The following is a 15,928-nucleotide window of genomic DNA, read 5'->3' as shown; positions in this document are numbered from 1 at the left end:
TGGAAGTTTGTGACACTTGAGTGTGCTAAGGTGCAAGTGTGCTTCCCACACAGTTCATGCTATGGTCAGAGTTCATCACGACCTGTCATCTGTAAAGCATACAGCTCGATTGGTTGGAGAGATGCAGATATTAGGGCAGTGAGCAAAGAGGAGCTATATATTATTAGATTAACGACACAAGAGTATATGTCAACAAATATGATCAAGAACCCAGGCGACTACAAACACAGTTTGCATGAGAGAGAGAGAGAGAAAATCACATTTTCAGGAGAAGGGAAAAAATATATCAGGAGGCTACTTAAGACCAGAGACTGTGCTTAAGACATAGGTATATTTCAAGTACAGTTGATTAATGCATGCATTGTCACATTCAACAAACAATTACGACACACAAAAAAAGAGAAAAATAAGTCAACAAGTCTTTGTCAGATCCCACATTTTATAACAAAATCTCTATCTCTAACACCAATGTGCTACTCAATACCTTGATGGTGCCATTTGTCATGGCCAATCAATCACTTCCAGAAGCTAAACATCCTGTCGCACCTTTCAAAGGATTTGAAGATAGCAAAAACAAGCCATAAAGTCAACATGAGATTAGAACTCACCCTTGTGTACTGTCTTAATACACATTCTTGGTCTTAATGTGAATAATTTGTCTTTAAATGTTAATCCAAATAAAAATGTCTCTGTAATCTTTCAATAAAATGCAATGACTGTACTTAACAGTCACTCTTATTTCTAAATCTCTCCCCTTTAACCATCTGTCTTCATTATGGAATGTAACTTTAACACCCACTATTTCACTATTCTTAATTCCCATTGGATAAAAATCTCGCTAGAAAAACAGGCAATGCCAGAAAACAATTTACTAGCAGCATATCCCGTTTCAATCAGAAATATACCAGATTATCAAAGTAAATGGGTCGTAATTGCCATTTCATGTTGACTTTAAGTAGGTAAAATACTAGTTTTCTTTAAGTGTTTAATTGAAGTCAGTAACAGTGGTTACAGTGTCTGAAATCTTCAGACACGGCATCTATATATATATATATATATATATATATATATATATATATATATAAAACATTTTCTTTATTTTTTAATATATACACTATCATTCAAAAGTTTAGAGTTGGTAAGATTTTTAAAAAAGGTTTGACATAAGTCTCATGCTCACCAAGGCTGCATTTATCTGACCAAAAAAACTGTAATATTGTGAAATATTACAATTTAATATATTTTAAAATGCAATTTATTCCTGTGATGCAAAACTGAATTTTCAGCATCATTACTTCCGTTTTCAGTGTCACATGATCCTTCAGAAATCATTCTAATATGATGATTTGCTGCTCAAGAATCATTTCTTCTTCTTATTATTATTATTATTATTATCAATGTTATTTAGCATCATTGATGAATAAAAGTATTAATTTCTTTAAAAAAAAAAAAAATATCTTACTAACCCCAAAATTTGAATGGTGTACAGATTGTGAAATACTTTAATAATAAGCCCCGTAACACAAAAATACATGAAATTATTATTAGTATATGGCTGTCCTTTTATAGAGCATTTTAACCTAATAGCACATAGGAGACAGTTTAATTAAAAGTAAAAAATAAAATTATTTTTTGTGGAAAGAATAAGAAGAACATTTAGCAGAATGAAGATTTTAGTTTTGTTTTTCTCCCCACACAAAGCTATCATACAACTTTACATTACCACAGTTGTCACTAAAAATAAAAAGCTCATTCACCAGAAGCCCAGATCCCACTGTCCAAAAGGAGTTGCTTATTGTACAAAATACTGCTATTCATATATATTTTTAAGGAGTGAATAAACATTCTAAATTGTTTCAAGGCGGAGACTAAATCGCATAATTGCAATACAGTACAGCATAAATGTCAGACCCACTAACACTGTGAGGACATTGTGAGTGTGTTTCTTCTCTTTGAATCTCTTCTTGGGAAAGGAACAAAGCTCCTCACTTCTTTAAATGATAAACCTGTGAAAAAAATAGTCACGTTACATTTGCATCCACAATTTATGTCACTATAAAATACAGCGACCATAACAATCCGTGTAATATCTGTTGCTCACGTTTCCACTCTTCTAAGGGCATTGTGGCATTGTCGTAGCTGTCATCGTACGACGTGGGCTCTGGCCAGTCCTCTGGGTCCCTCAGGCCATCAAAATAACTGTGAGCCAAGGCACCATCAGCAGTGAAACGAGCGTCAGCATCTAGCACCAGCATCTTCTCAAGCATCTCTACCGCTGGGGTTAGTTACAGTGGCAATGTGGGACACAATGTGTCAGAAACAAAGTGACAGCGTTAGAATAGCAAGAGCTGATACATGTATTATTATGTGAGCATTATTGTATTAGTACAGGGCAGGCTGAGCTATTGTTTGACAATAAAGTGCATTAGTGCCCGTCCACTTTTTCAACGGCGTTCGGTGTTCCGGAAGTATTTTGCCTATTCATTTCTTCCATAGGGATTTCAAAAAAGTCTTTGTTAAAGCGTTATAAGCCATGAACCAAGCCAAACAGCTACGAGGTGAATTATAACATTACAAGCTTTGCTTTGAAGCATAAAGGTATTTGAAAATCAGACAAAAATACAAAAGGTACAAGACTCAGTATGTAAAGGATTAGTTAACTTCAGAATAAACATTTTAATGATGTTCATGTCTTTCTTTCTTCAGTCGAAAAGAAATTAAGGTTTTTGAGGAAAAAAATTCACGATTTTTCTCCATATAGTGGATTTCAATGGGGTACAACGGCTTGAAGGTCCAAATTGCAGTTTCAATGCATTTTCAAAGGGCTCTACACAATCCCAGCCTAGGAATAAGGGTCTTATCTAGCGAAACGATCGGCCATTTTCAAAAAATAATAAATAAATAAATAAAATTATATAAAATATATATATATACACTTTTTATCCACAAATACTCCTCTTGCACTTGCTCTGCAATGCGCCACACATTACATAATCACGTTGAAAAGTCACAAATGTTCCGGTTCAAAAAGTTAGGGTAGGGCGAAAAACTCTCTCATTTACTCCTCCAACTTCAAATCGTCCGACATCGTTGTTTTACCTTTTATTTATACCTTTTTTTTTATAAATGGCGTCTGACTTAGTCTTTGCACGTTCACTTTGTAAACACTAGGTCGGTACTTCCTCCTACGTCACGATTGACCTTTCAATGTTATTACGTAATGCATGGCGCATCGCAGAGCTAGTGCAAGACGAGCATTTGTGGTTAAAAAGTATATAAATGCTTATTTTTAATAGAAATTACATTGTTTTGAAAGATAAGACCCTTATTCCTCGGCTAGGATCGTGTAGAGCCCTTCGAAGCTGCATTGAAACTGCAATTTGGACCTTCAAACCATTGTACCACCTTGAAGTCAATTATATGGAGAAAAATCCTGGATTTTTTTTTCTCAAAAACCTTAATTTCTTTTCGACTGAAGAAAAAAAGACATGAATATCTTGGATGATGTGGGGGTGAGTAAATTATCAGGGAATATGAATTCTGAAGTGAACTAATCCTTTAATGGCTTTAGCAAATAGTGATTGTTTCGGCTCACTGATTGGTGGAATTTTCTGTATTATGGGTAATGTATTAATGTAGATTAAGTACCTCATAGTTCACAGTAAGTCTGTCCTTTACAGGTTAATAAGTTATCAATAAAAATCAATTTCCCTATGGAGTAACTGAATGGAGTTTTTACTTCTGAAACTCGACAGTTGCACTCTATAGTTATTTTGTCTTTTTTTTTTATCCTTTATTAGGGCTACTCGGGTCTAATTAAGCTTGGTTTAAGGTACTAGAATATGCCAGTATAACATTAGAGTCAAGTTTTAAAACACATGGTCATTATTAGTTCATAATACCCAATGCATTATTAACTAATGTTAACTAATTGTACGGCGTTACAAAATCTATAAATATCTGCAGAGCTAACAAAGCTTGTTACAGAAAACGTAACATTGAATAATGTCATTAAATTGTTTGGCTGACATTTCATATTTTGTTTGGGATGCCTATTAAATTCCAAGTTGCTAATCTTATCTTGAAGTTTCCGCTGCTGTGAAATAGTGCAGAATATGTGTGGCCATATATTCTGGTGACATTGTACCTGAAGTTTGGTGTAAAAATGTAAAAACTTGCTTAAATTGCCCTGTTGCAATTGCTCCAGCATCCTGTCATTTTTGTCAGAAATAATGATGCACCACATTGACAGGTAGTAACTATGCAGTCAAACTAAATCATAAGTTTTACACTGAATAAAGTATCTTGCTAAGCATGAAATGTGACAACATGACAAAGGAGTAATTTTATTGGGGTATTACTTACCTTTTTTACTGGCTCTGGGAAACAATGTAGAGAAATCTTTGCGTGGGTAGTGGGGAAGGGATCTGATATAGCTCTTAGCCTATTTAACAGCAGTGAAGAGATATTGACATTTATCAAGATCGGGGATGACAGCTGAGCACAGTAGCTACAGCAACTGTCACACAATATGATTCAAATTGAAAATTTCCTCCAAAATATTCAAGACCATCTTATTTCGCATCGCATTAGCAATTCATTCCGAGTTGCATCAGAGATCAGTCACACATTTAATCAAGATCCAGACACACCACGTATTAAATATACTATCTTTGGTTGCATTGAAAATGTCTTACCTCCGGGCTTTCCAGTTTCTCAATAAATTCTGGACCTGGTGTTCCTGTTACTTTCATTATCTGAGTCAACTGATCCATGTCTGAATGTCAAAAGTTAAAGGCAATGCACAGCATGTCATTTCCAACTCCAAGTTATTTCTGTTCTTGACAAGCAAGACAAAAGGGAATAGGTGAGCACAGCATTTCTAAATGCAATCACAATTAACTAAACGACAGTGCCTGTTTGTCAGTGAAATTTAAGAAACAGAATGTTAAAAGGATAGTTCATCCAAAAATGAAAATGATTTCAAACCTGTATGCTGTTATATTTAAAATACTCTATAAAGTAGAATATTTGAAGAGCTACACAATGATTGTTTTATATATATATATATATATATATATATATATATATATATATATATATATATATATATATATATATATATATATATATATATATATATATATATATAAAAAAAAAAAATGTAACAACACATAGGTTTGGAAGGACATGAGTAAATAATGTCAGAACTTAATTTATGGATGAACTATTCCTTTACAATATCTTTAATCTAGCCCTCAGAATATGGTAATTTAGTAAAAAAATTGGCAAAGTGAATGCTGAAGGATACAGTCTTTTCCTTTAAAGAGTGTTTTTCCATTGAACATTTCACCCATGATGCACCCAACAGACCAGATGTCCACTAGAAAGGAGGAAAAAGGAAACAATCACAAATATTGAACTATGATAATGATTACAAACACCAGTCCTTAAAAGAATGCAAATCATTTGACATACTATACATTCACGCAGCAATACTGAACTCAGCAATATAGTATTGATCTTAGTAATAAACCAATCAGAGCACATTCAGACTAACTGGCAATTAAAGACTGATATCTACATTAAGTGTTATCCTTATTTAGCAAACATAACTATACATATTTTAGCACAGTAAATATGAATGTTATCCCATTAATATTCATGTGAAAAAGAGATATACACGGAGTTCTAAACTAACGGTTAGGAGGAGCTTGTTTATCGAGTTCTGTCAGTCCTAACATAAGAACACATATAACTGCAGTAATATCACAGGTGACTGAGTTTAGTACTTAAACAACAATCCCACAGCCAGCAAATGCAGAAACATTTGACTTTTTATTAATTACAATTCATTACCATATGCAGGGATTAAAGTGAAAAAAATTCTTCTGACTGAAATTTTTTTTTTAGGCCAAGTCATATTTCTTTAACTTTTTAAATAGTCGAGACCAATAGCGTTTTAAGGGGAGACGTTTTAAACCGCTTTAATATTGCCAGTAGGCGTATTTTAAAAGCTATATTTTAATCTATGAAAACCAGGCATGGAACATACTAATATAATTAATAATTTGCATATATATATATATATATATATATATATATATATATATATATATATATATATATATATATATATATATATATATATATATATATATATATATATATATATATATATATATATATGCAAATTATAACACGTTTACACAAAATTTGTTAACACACAAGTAAGTTACTTTTCCCCTTTACTTAACATAAATTGTAAGAATATGACTAATAGTAAAGACTAGTACTAATAAATACAGTGCTATGCATAAGTTTAGACACCCATGCTAAAGTTGACTAAAAAGAGGAATAAAAAATCATGTTTTGGAAATTGAACTTAAAGGTATAGCGGAGGATCTTTCCGAATTTTAGATAAGTCCCGCCCTCTCCACTTTTTGAAAAGTTTGATTGATTCACCAGAATGATTGACAATTAGGAGGACCAATAGTATAGGGTATCCACCCGGAAGTAAAAAGATCCTCCGCTATACCTTTAATGCCTTAATTTAAAAAATTAGGAAAAATCCAACCTTTAAGGACACCAATTTTCTTTGTGAATGAATAATGTATCGTAAATAAATGTTCTTCCTTAAAATACAGGGTGCATAAGTTTGGACACCCCTATGTTAAATTCCCATAGAGGCAGGCAGATTTTTATTTTTAAGTTTTTATTTTTAAGTATTTTTTTATTTATTTTTTAGGATACTATGAATCCTGATAAAATTCCCTTGGCCTTTGGAATTAAAATAGCCCCACATCATCACATAGCCTTCACCATACCTAGAGATACTTTCCATAAGATCATCTCTCAATGCAAATCAAACCAGCTATTAGGCTAACTGAAATACAACCATGCCAATCTCTAGGTATGGTGAAGGCTATGTGATGATGTGGAGCTATTTTAATCCCAGAGGCCAAGGGAACTTTATCAGGATGCATAGTATCCTGGATCCATGAAGTAACTGGCCTTTAAAAATAAAAATCTGCCTGCCTCTATGGGAATTTAACATAGGGGTGTCCAAACTTATGCACCCTGTATTTTAAGGAAGAACATTTATTTATTTACGATACATTATTCATTCACAAAGAAAATTGGTGTCCTTTAAGGTTGGATTTTTTCCTAATTTTTTCAAATTAAGGCATTAAGTTCAATTTCCAAAAGATGATTTTTTATTCCTCTTTTTAGTCAACTTTAGTATGGGTGTCTAAACTTATGCATAGCACTGTAAACATTAGGCCTAGGCTAAAGCTATTAAATAGCAGTCCCAAGCTAGTTTTTGTTAATACAATGTTGGTATGAGCCACTACAGTCATTTAAAAATATAAAAAATAACAAAGAAAAATAGTGGCATTTTGGGGTTATATGGAAACGACAGTTACCATGGTGAATAAACAATATTAACAATAACTGTTAATGAAACATGGAAACTGGTGAATAGAATGAGAATCATACCTGCATTACTTTTATTTCATGTAATTTACAACGTAACGGCGTTGCATGCTCGTAGTTTCTTTTGCACTTGATCAGTGAGGCGATACAGCGGGCGCCGCTGAATTTGCGCGTGCAATTGAGTGTGCGCTACGAGAACAGGATAACGACTGACAGGACAAGAAAGTCCGTTTTTCTGAGGTGAAAAACTTTATTTCAGCGTACACTTATGTCACTGCCTGCCTGGTAGTTCCTATTGTGCTGGGTTTTCTGAAGTAGTCATGATTCGCCTCTCATAACATAACATGCTCTAAACACGCACGCAGTGTGGAAAAGGAGGAGCGGAGGCGCGGGGAGCAAGGATCACAGCGCAAATTTGAACTATATCGATGTGATATGGTCTAATTCCATATCGCATTTAAAAAATATATCGATATATTTTTTATATCGATATCGCCCAGCCCTACCTGCATTAGAAGTATGTCACTGAAATATAGTTCTACCTCAGCGCTCAGCTGTAGCCTGACATGCACTTTCCGTGAGCGGTAATTGAAAATCCGGAGTGGATCATGAGCGGAGTGATTACAGAGTGCTTAGAGTGGAGAGAGGAACGTGCTTTTGCTCCACTCCAGGCTTTGATCACATCCCCCTCAGCAGGGTGAATACACCTCGTCTTTCCTTAATTTAAGACCTATTCAAACTAAAATTAAGATATTTATTACACTATTTGAGAAATGAAAGCCTATTTACGGCCTTAAAATTATGAAAAGTGAATTTAAGACTTTAAGGACAGACTGGAACCCGCAATGACGGAAATCCGTCATAGACTTGCTGCAATTAACGGAAATCCGTCGTAGCGACGGAGAACTTTAATCCCTGCATATGTTAAATACATTTAATGGCATTCTAATTCATCAATTTTTTTGTAAAAAGTAAATACAAGAAAAAAGCCAGTCAATCAATTCAATATTCTATGAATCTTAATGCATTTAACTGGAAGGTGTCCATATGTTGATATCGCATGTCTATCCAAACAATTCTGTGTTAGAACTACAGTAGTGACCAAAAGTTTGATTAAACCATTAAAATATGGGGAAATATTTGATATTTTTAAAATATTTGAAACATAAGGAAATAACAAAACACTAAACTTGGTTAAGGTATTTATCTGAAAATTATTTGGCAAAAAAGGCAAACTAAAGATAGAGGTTTTATTTTATTTTGGGAGAAAAATGCATAGAAAAACAAAAAGCTCACAGGAAAAGCATATATTGACTACAAATATAATCACTTATTAACATTTGGATGGTTACCTCTCGTTTAAGCATGTGTTCATAATTTCTTTGTATGATAGCCTTGCCAAAAATTGTCCACACAATTTGGCATGTTTCATTGCGTTATCACAACAACAGAACAAACACTGACTCCCAGCACAACTATGCAATATGCTTACAAATGCTTGGAATAAAGGATGTAAATGTCAATTTGCCTAGGCTGGAGATCACTTCTGGCCACTATTGTATACCTGTGGAGATCCTAATGAGAGAATGCTATAAATGCTCATATAGACCAATAGAGGTGCTATTGGACAGCTTTCAAGAAACTAACTGGACTATAACAGATGACTGAATCAATAATTAATTATTTACCTCATATTTTATGAAAAAATGTTTTTCCTAATCTAAAACACCTGAGTAACTCTTGTTAATAATTTGAGTAGCAATATACATCTTAAAGAATGACAAACATCTTGCCTGTCTGAGTGTAGTGCATCCAGTTTAGAATGACCTCAGGGGCCCGGTACCACCGCGTCACGACATAACCTGTCATCTCCGCTTCCGCATGACGCGCCAGGCCAAAATCCAATATCTGCAGCCAGAGCAAAGGAACGTGTTACTATCAAATGTCTTTTCTCTTTTATGGTAAAAGAATGGTGGCACAGACCTTCAGCTCACAGTCTTGGTTCACAGCCAGGTTTCCTGGTTTGAGGTCCTGCAATGCAGAAAGGTGTTAATCTTCCTACAAAGACATTGTTCTTAGACAATCACAAAGGATCATAGTGAGTTTCTTAACAAATCTTTAATCTGAATACCACAAGCTGTATTTTTCACATTCAAAGTGAGCTGGGCGGCTTCAAACAGTTCTAAGCATGTACAGGCATTGCCTCACTTAACAGGAAACCACCGTGATTAACTCGTAGGACAATGCACAATAGGAAAGCTCACCCAAAGCAAAAAGCCTTGAATTCACTGATATGAATAGAATTAGAGACACAATAAAGTACATTTCTAGCCTGGAAATCCAGACCTAAATTTGAAAGATTAATGGTCTGGCATCGACTAACGAAAATCGGCCAGCTCGAGGGGCGGCTTCAAGCATGCATTTGAAAATTGGTTAACACTACGACCAATCACAACAAGCCCCATTCGCTTAGCTACCAGCAGAGCTAACTGGTAGATTAGTCTCTTGCCGTATCCGGTCGGCAAAACAGCAAAAACGCCCTTCTTGCAAAGGAACAATTCGAGCGCCGTCTTCTGTTCCTGTTTTAGATAAAAAGCCAAGTCTAACCCGTTCATTGTAGTGACCAAAGCCGTTTCAAACAACTGGTGTTCATCCATAGACATCTTGCAATGTTTACTAATGACTTCGACGTCACAGCGCTGTCTTCATCTGTTTGGCTCGCCTCTGGCCCGCCTATATCAGATAACCCGATGTGATTGGTGCAGCTCGGATACAAGGGCATATTTAATGAGCATCATTACTCGACGCCAGAGTAAACTCGCTGAGCAAATTCATCTTGTGCTCTCGCGAGAACTCTGGATTTCCAGGGTAGTACATTTCAGAACTCGCATGTTTAGGTAATATAATCAGATTACTTTTTGAATACAGTTAGATTACTTCAACATTACGTTTAGTCGTAACTTGTTTATTACATAGATTTGAATAAGATAATCTTTTATAGAGGATTATGTTGAAAATTTGTCATCAACAAATTGAAGTGCATTAAACATTACATTATGTCAGGGTTTCCCAAACTGGAGTTTGCGAAGGAACTGCAGGGGGTTTGTAAGTTGAAGAAAAGATCTTAATTAATTAATTCATAAAAATGTAACATTTTAAAACAATCTAAATACAACACAAAAAAGATTAAATATTTTATTTGTTATGCTGTATGGCCTCTGACTTATGTATATTCAGAAAGTCTTGTAGTATTGGGGAATTGCATGAGCAATAGGCTGTTTTTAAAAGGACAATTTAAAAGATATAAAAGAAGAATTAATGAGAATCAATAAATTATGAATAAATTACTGCCATTTTGTGAATATCAAGCAATCATGTAATCAATAAAAATATAACAGTAGTCTGATTATGTGTATTTTAAAACGTAATGTAGTCTAATTACAAGGAATATGATTACATATAAGTAGTTGCTACCCAGCGCTGGTCACAATATTACTGTTTTTAATTTTTTTACTGTATTTACTGTACTGTATATATTTCTGTAACCAAATTCCTTGTTGTCTTCAAAAACAAAATTAAAAAAAAGTCTGAACAGTAGGGTTATATGCCTATTTTAAGAATCCAGTTAATTTAATGTTTTACAAAAAAAGTTTTGTACATTAATTTACTTTTCTTTATTTGGAATTTTGACCCCCCGAAAAAAGATTATTCATATTCAATGAACAAAAACACAGCTTCACGTTACATAGAGTTAAAACCATGACTCAAAACAGCAATACATTATATTAAAACTAATTGGATGAGACATGACTGAAGCTGTTGTAAAATAGTTATTAACAAATATAAATTATATTTATTACTCTTCAAATGAGAGGGATCTTCTCAGATTAGAGGAGGTGTAGATAATGGCTGTTGGTAGTCCACTGATCAATACATATTAGCGAATTAGCTGCAAGTAAATTTAATTCATGGAGATGAAAACTCCCCCATGGAGCGAAGAGCTACAACGATCCCAAGAGATGCCATGTGCCTTTAATTCAGCAATGTGTGGAAATGATAATTATGAGCAGATGCTGTTTATTCACTGCCAGTCTCACTTACTCTGTGAATGATGCCAGCACCATGAATGTACTGTGGAGTGGAGAAAAACAGAGGGACAGAGAGAAAAAAAGAAATCAGTATTACGAAATAATTCAGTGTTATGTTTTAGTATTTGATTACACTAAGAGGATTGATCAGAAAGACTGTATTAACATTCCCTCTGGCAATGATCCTAAACCCAAAGTATACTTCTGTTTTTACACATACATACAATTCACTGAGCGCATGCAGAACATTTTTTCCTAACCAAGCATGCAATGTACACTTTGTTCACACACACTATCATATCAAGTATACTTTGAAAGGCATCAAAACTGACGTTTACTATGGTGCATGTTAAGTGCATGTCTGGTTTTTTGCAGTATTACTGCTTGTTTGCAGGTGGATACGTTTCTTTTCTGACCTAGTGAATGCCTGATGTGATTTACAAGTGCCAAGTATTTGGTCTTTCTTCTCAAACATTCAGTTACTTTACTATTGTGAGACGTTTAGTCAACAGGAAACTGCATTCGCAACACTTCCATAATTTACTTCCATAATGTGATTCTTGCAAAAAGGAAAATGAGAGAAGCAAAACTGTTTTAATCATCAGGAATTTAAAGGATTGTGGTTGTTTTGGAGGGGGAGCTATTTTTCTTTTTTAAAGTAAAGTTCACTGATAAATTATGCACAGTAAATCCACAAACACGTTTGGGGTTGGTAAGATTTTTTTTAAATGATTTTAGAAGTCTCTTATTCTCACCAAGGCTGAATTTATTTGATCAAAATACAGTAAAATCAGCAATATTGTGAAATATTATTACAATATATTTTAAAATGTAATTCATGATGAAAAAGTTGAATCGGCAGCCACATGATCTATCAGAAATCATTCTAATATGATGATTTGGTGCTTAATAAACATTTCATAGTATTGTCAACACTAAAACAGTTGTGCTGCTTGCTTAATATCTGTGGAAACATGATACTTTTTTTTAATGAATAGAAAGTTCAAAAGAAAATCATTTATTTGAAATAGAACTCATTTTGTAACATTACAAATCTCTTTACTGTCTCTTTTGATCAATTTAATGGATTCTTGCTGAATAAAAGTATAGATTTCTGTTAAAATCTTACTGACCCCAAACCTTAACACAGCATTTTTTCATTTTCCATGCGAGGAGAAACTATTGGAAACTTGTTGCATCATGCCTGGTTAGGAAAATTTGGCCTCTCTATGTGAGATGTTATTTCGTTTTAACCTTTAGTCCGCACAGCATCTGATAGACCAGGAACTGGATCCGGTCTTCTGTAAGGACGCCCTTGACTTTAGAGAGATCTGTGTACATGTACGGCATCACCAGGTAGCTAAAACAGAAAGGAATTGCTTATTTCTCTTTTTATTTAAGGAACAGTTCACCCAAAAAATAAATCCTGTCATTATATAATGACCGCCATGTTGTCTCAAACCCATAAGCAGTTATTCTCTCCATTAGAAAAGGATCTTCATGCAGCTCTTTTACATCAGACTGAAATTAAACTATGAACTGTCGTTTTATTAAAAAAGAGATAAAGGTTGAGTAAATAAAGACAGAATTTTTATTTATGGCTGAAATATTTCTTTAAATCTGCCTCAGGACATATGGATTTCACATACACAGGCCTCATTAAAGACTTACAAGTCTTGGAAGTTGTCCATTCTGGAGGCAGGAGTGAAGACGTCTAGCAAGCCTATTACCTTGGGTTGGACAGCAAAAAAGGCAAGAAGTGAGTCACCATCTTTTCAAGATATTATAATGGTGTTAGATGGACTGAATAAGGCTGTCTGGGCTTCAGTGTTCTGTGTATCTTTTAGATATTAATATAATACACAGTTTATGACACTTGCAATCAATCATCATTGTCTCCAGGCGCCACAAGTATCCTGTACTGTACACACACACACACACACACACACACACACACACACACACACACACACACACACACACACACACACACACACACACACACACACACACACACACACACACACACACACCCCAAGCTAAACATTTGATACTCGCACCATTCTCAATGAAAACAATGAGTATGGTGTGATACAAGTTTTTTGTGCCTTGTAAAAGCCACTCAAGCCATTGAAACGTCTTTCTGGTTGTGCTGAAATCTAGCACTAACAATGAAAGCAACAAGATCTGACCTCAAGGCATGTCAGGCATAGACGACACTTACATTTTCATGTTTCATATGCTTGAGTAGCCTCAGTTCACGATAGGCTCTCTTTGCGAAGATCTCCGACTGAAAGGGTCGGTGCAGCTTCTTGATGGCCACCTTCTCTTTGGTTTTATTGTTGATGGCCGAGCTAAGATAGAGAGAACAATCACTATCATGCCCAAACATTATGAACTGAGGTTAACGTTTCAAGAAGCAACAGAAACAGATTCAGGAACCGATACAAAAAGTGCAATATTCAAATAAGAAACTACACAAGCACGTTTTCTGATACAATCCACACACACTGCTTTGCTGCAAAGACTAAGTTGTCAGAGCATGTGGGTTTCAGAGTCGCCCACTTTCACCAGAGTTTGACTTAACAGCAGTTGTGAAGGTTTTGTGGCATCAAACCCTCAACAGGAAATGTCAATGCTGCTGGGATAGATCATATCATGACTAATTTTAGCAATAATGTGAATGCCATAGTAAATGCACAATACAGTAGCACAGACGAACATAAATGTCCATAGCAAAAGGCCTGCAAAATTAGGAATGCATGATATATTGGTGACATCAGTAACAATGTCAGCCCATTTGACCATTACCGGATATTGAAAATTTCCAACTAGAGTAAAAAATATAATAAAAAAGAGTTTTGAAAACTTCAAAACATCCACTTTAATTCATCTTTTCAACTGCACAGTGCATTTGACACCTGGCTTCCACTTGAAACCTGTGATTTCACTTAAACAGTCTAAAAATATAAAGTTCTACCATATCAGTTATCATTCATAACAAAATTATAATTGGCTATTGTATCAGGCCAATGTTTGATTTCAGACTGCCCCGACATAACTTATGTGTATGTGTAACTCAGGTTATAGGAAGGAAGTTCTGCACAAAATTACAGTACCAGGATTAGTATCTTTTTAAATTCCCCAAGTTATTATTCACAAGATACTAGAAGTTAATCCTTTCATTAAGTAATGGGACATTGTTGTGTTACCCCAAACCTATGCTTTTGCTAGTAAACATTCACTAGATACTATAGTAGAACTTATAATTAACTATTTAGTAATGAGTAGGTTAACTAAAGATTGCGCATGGAATACTTGTCAGTATTAGGATATAGTGACTAGTAGCAAGTACTAATGACTAATAGAATTAATAATAGTCACTATGAATGCTAACAAAATAGCAGTTCGTTGAAAGCAACGAATGCTAATGCGGCTTGCCAGTCTTCATGCATGTGATAACCTGTTGAGATGCAGTTCATGTGCGACTACCTGTCTACCAGGAACTTACTCACCACACGCTGCCATAAGCTCCAGTTCCGATCTGCTTCAAGCAAATGTACTTTTCCGGAACTTCCCATACCGTACTGTTGATCTCCTCTCGATTGAATTCCACCCGTGACTCCATTTAGCTGTGAAGGAAAACAGGCAGAAATCAAACGTTCACCGCGCACGCAGCGACTCCTACGCGATATTCTGCATTCGAGCTCCAAAAGGTCACTGCGTAGGAACGATTCTGTTTCACGCCAAAATAAAACGGCCGTTTATCTGGTTCTATGTAGTGCGGAGCGGCCGCGGAATCGACGTTCCACGATCGACGAAGCACGATCCATCGAAACTTTGAAAAGCTCGCTGTAATCGAACGCGCTGAGATCTGTCTGACGTTGACGTCATGATCCCCGCACACGCCCACTTTCGAATTCAAGCAACTGCAGCTTTGATTGCTGCAGCTCACCTTCACGTAAACACATATCTGAGTTGTTCAGTTGCTTAACACCATAGGGTTAGCAGCACGTGTTAGCTAATTAACTTTGAATGTATGATTGACATTGATGATTGATCATATAATCATATAACTCTTTTGAAGAATCTCCCGTGTTCTCTGAAATGATTCTTTGTAATAAAATATTAACATAAAACTGAATTAAAAGTATGAGTTAAAGAAAAATTAATAAATATGATTTTTTTTTTTACAACAGAAATGAATCAACACTGAACTTACTTAAAGGGATAGTTCACCCAAAAATGAAAATTAGCCCATGATTTACTCACCCTCAAGTAATCCTAAGTGTATATGACATTCTTCTTTTAGACGAATACAATCAGAGTTATATAAAAAAATATATCCTTGCTCTTCCAAGCTTTATAATGGCAGTGAATGGCCGTTTCTGTTTTGAAGTCCA

At 34.9% G+C, this 15,928-nt stretch overlaps 1 protein-coding gene across 1 annotated transcript; it reads right to left on the bottom strand.

Moving 5' to 3' along the window:
• Positions 1-1,104: 1,104 nt before the first annotated feature.
• mapk13 (mitogen-activated protein kinase 13) lies at positions 1,105-15,492 on the bottom strand. The gene is made up of 12 exons (XM_081349045.1): positions 15,041-15,492; positions 13,750-13,879; positions 13,197-13,255; positions 12,780-12,885; positions 11,539-11,568; positions 9,421-9,468; positions 9,231-9,345; positions 5,312-5,383; positions 4,698-4,777; positions 4,366-4,444; positions 2,102-2,275; positions 1,105-2,006 (listed from the first exon to the last, which is right to left on the bottom strand). The coding sequence occupies exons 1-12, from the start codon at positions 15,151-15,153 to the stop codon at positions 1,915-1,917; spliced, it is 1,098 nt and encodes a 365-aa protein (XP_081205171.1). The 5' UTR covers positions 15,154-15,492; the 3' UTR covers positions 1,105-1,914.
• Between the last annotated feature and the right edge of the window lie 436 nt (positions 15,493-15,928).

Source organism: Scardinius erythrophthalmus, assembly GCF_964197995.2.
Source record: "Scardinius erythrophthalmus genome assembly, chromosome: 20".
Classification (NCBI taxonomy): Eukaryota; Metazoa; Chordata; class Actinopteri; order Cypriniformes; family Leuciscidae; genus Scardinius; species Scardinius erythrophthalmus.
Note: the sequence above shows the minus strand (reverse complement) of the source record. Positions and strands in the feature narration are given on the sequence as shown.

Bases quoted from the DNA above. Each gene is read 5' to 3' on its own strand.
- mapk13 (XM_081349045.1), bottom strand. From the start codon at position 15,153: ATGGAGTCACGGGTGGAATTCAATCGAGAGGAGATCAACAGTACGGTA. The intron at 4,445-4,697 runs GTAAGACATTTT...GCTGTTAAATAG, and splicing joins AGAAACTGGAAAGCCCGGAG to GCTAAGAGCTATATCAGATC. The intron at 2,276-4,365 runs GTAAGTAATACC...AACTAACCCCAG, and splicing joins TCCCAGAGCCAGTAAAAAAG to CGGTAGAGATGCTTGAGAAG.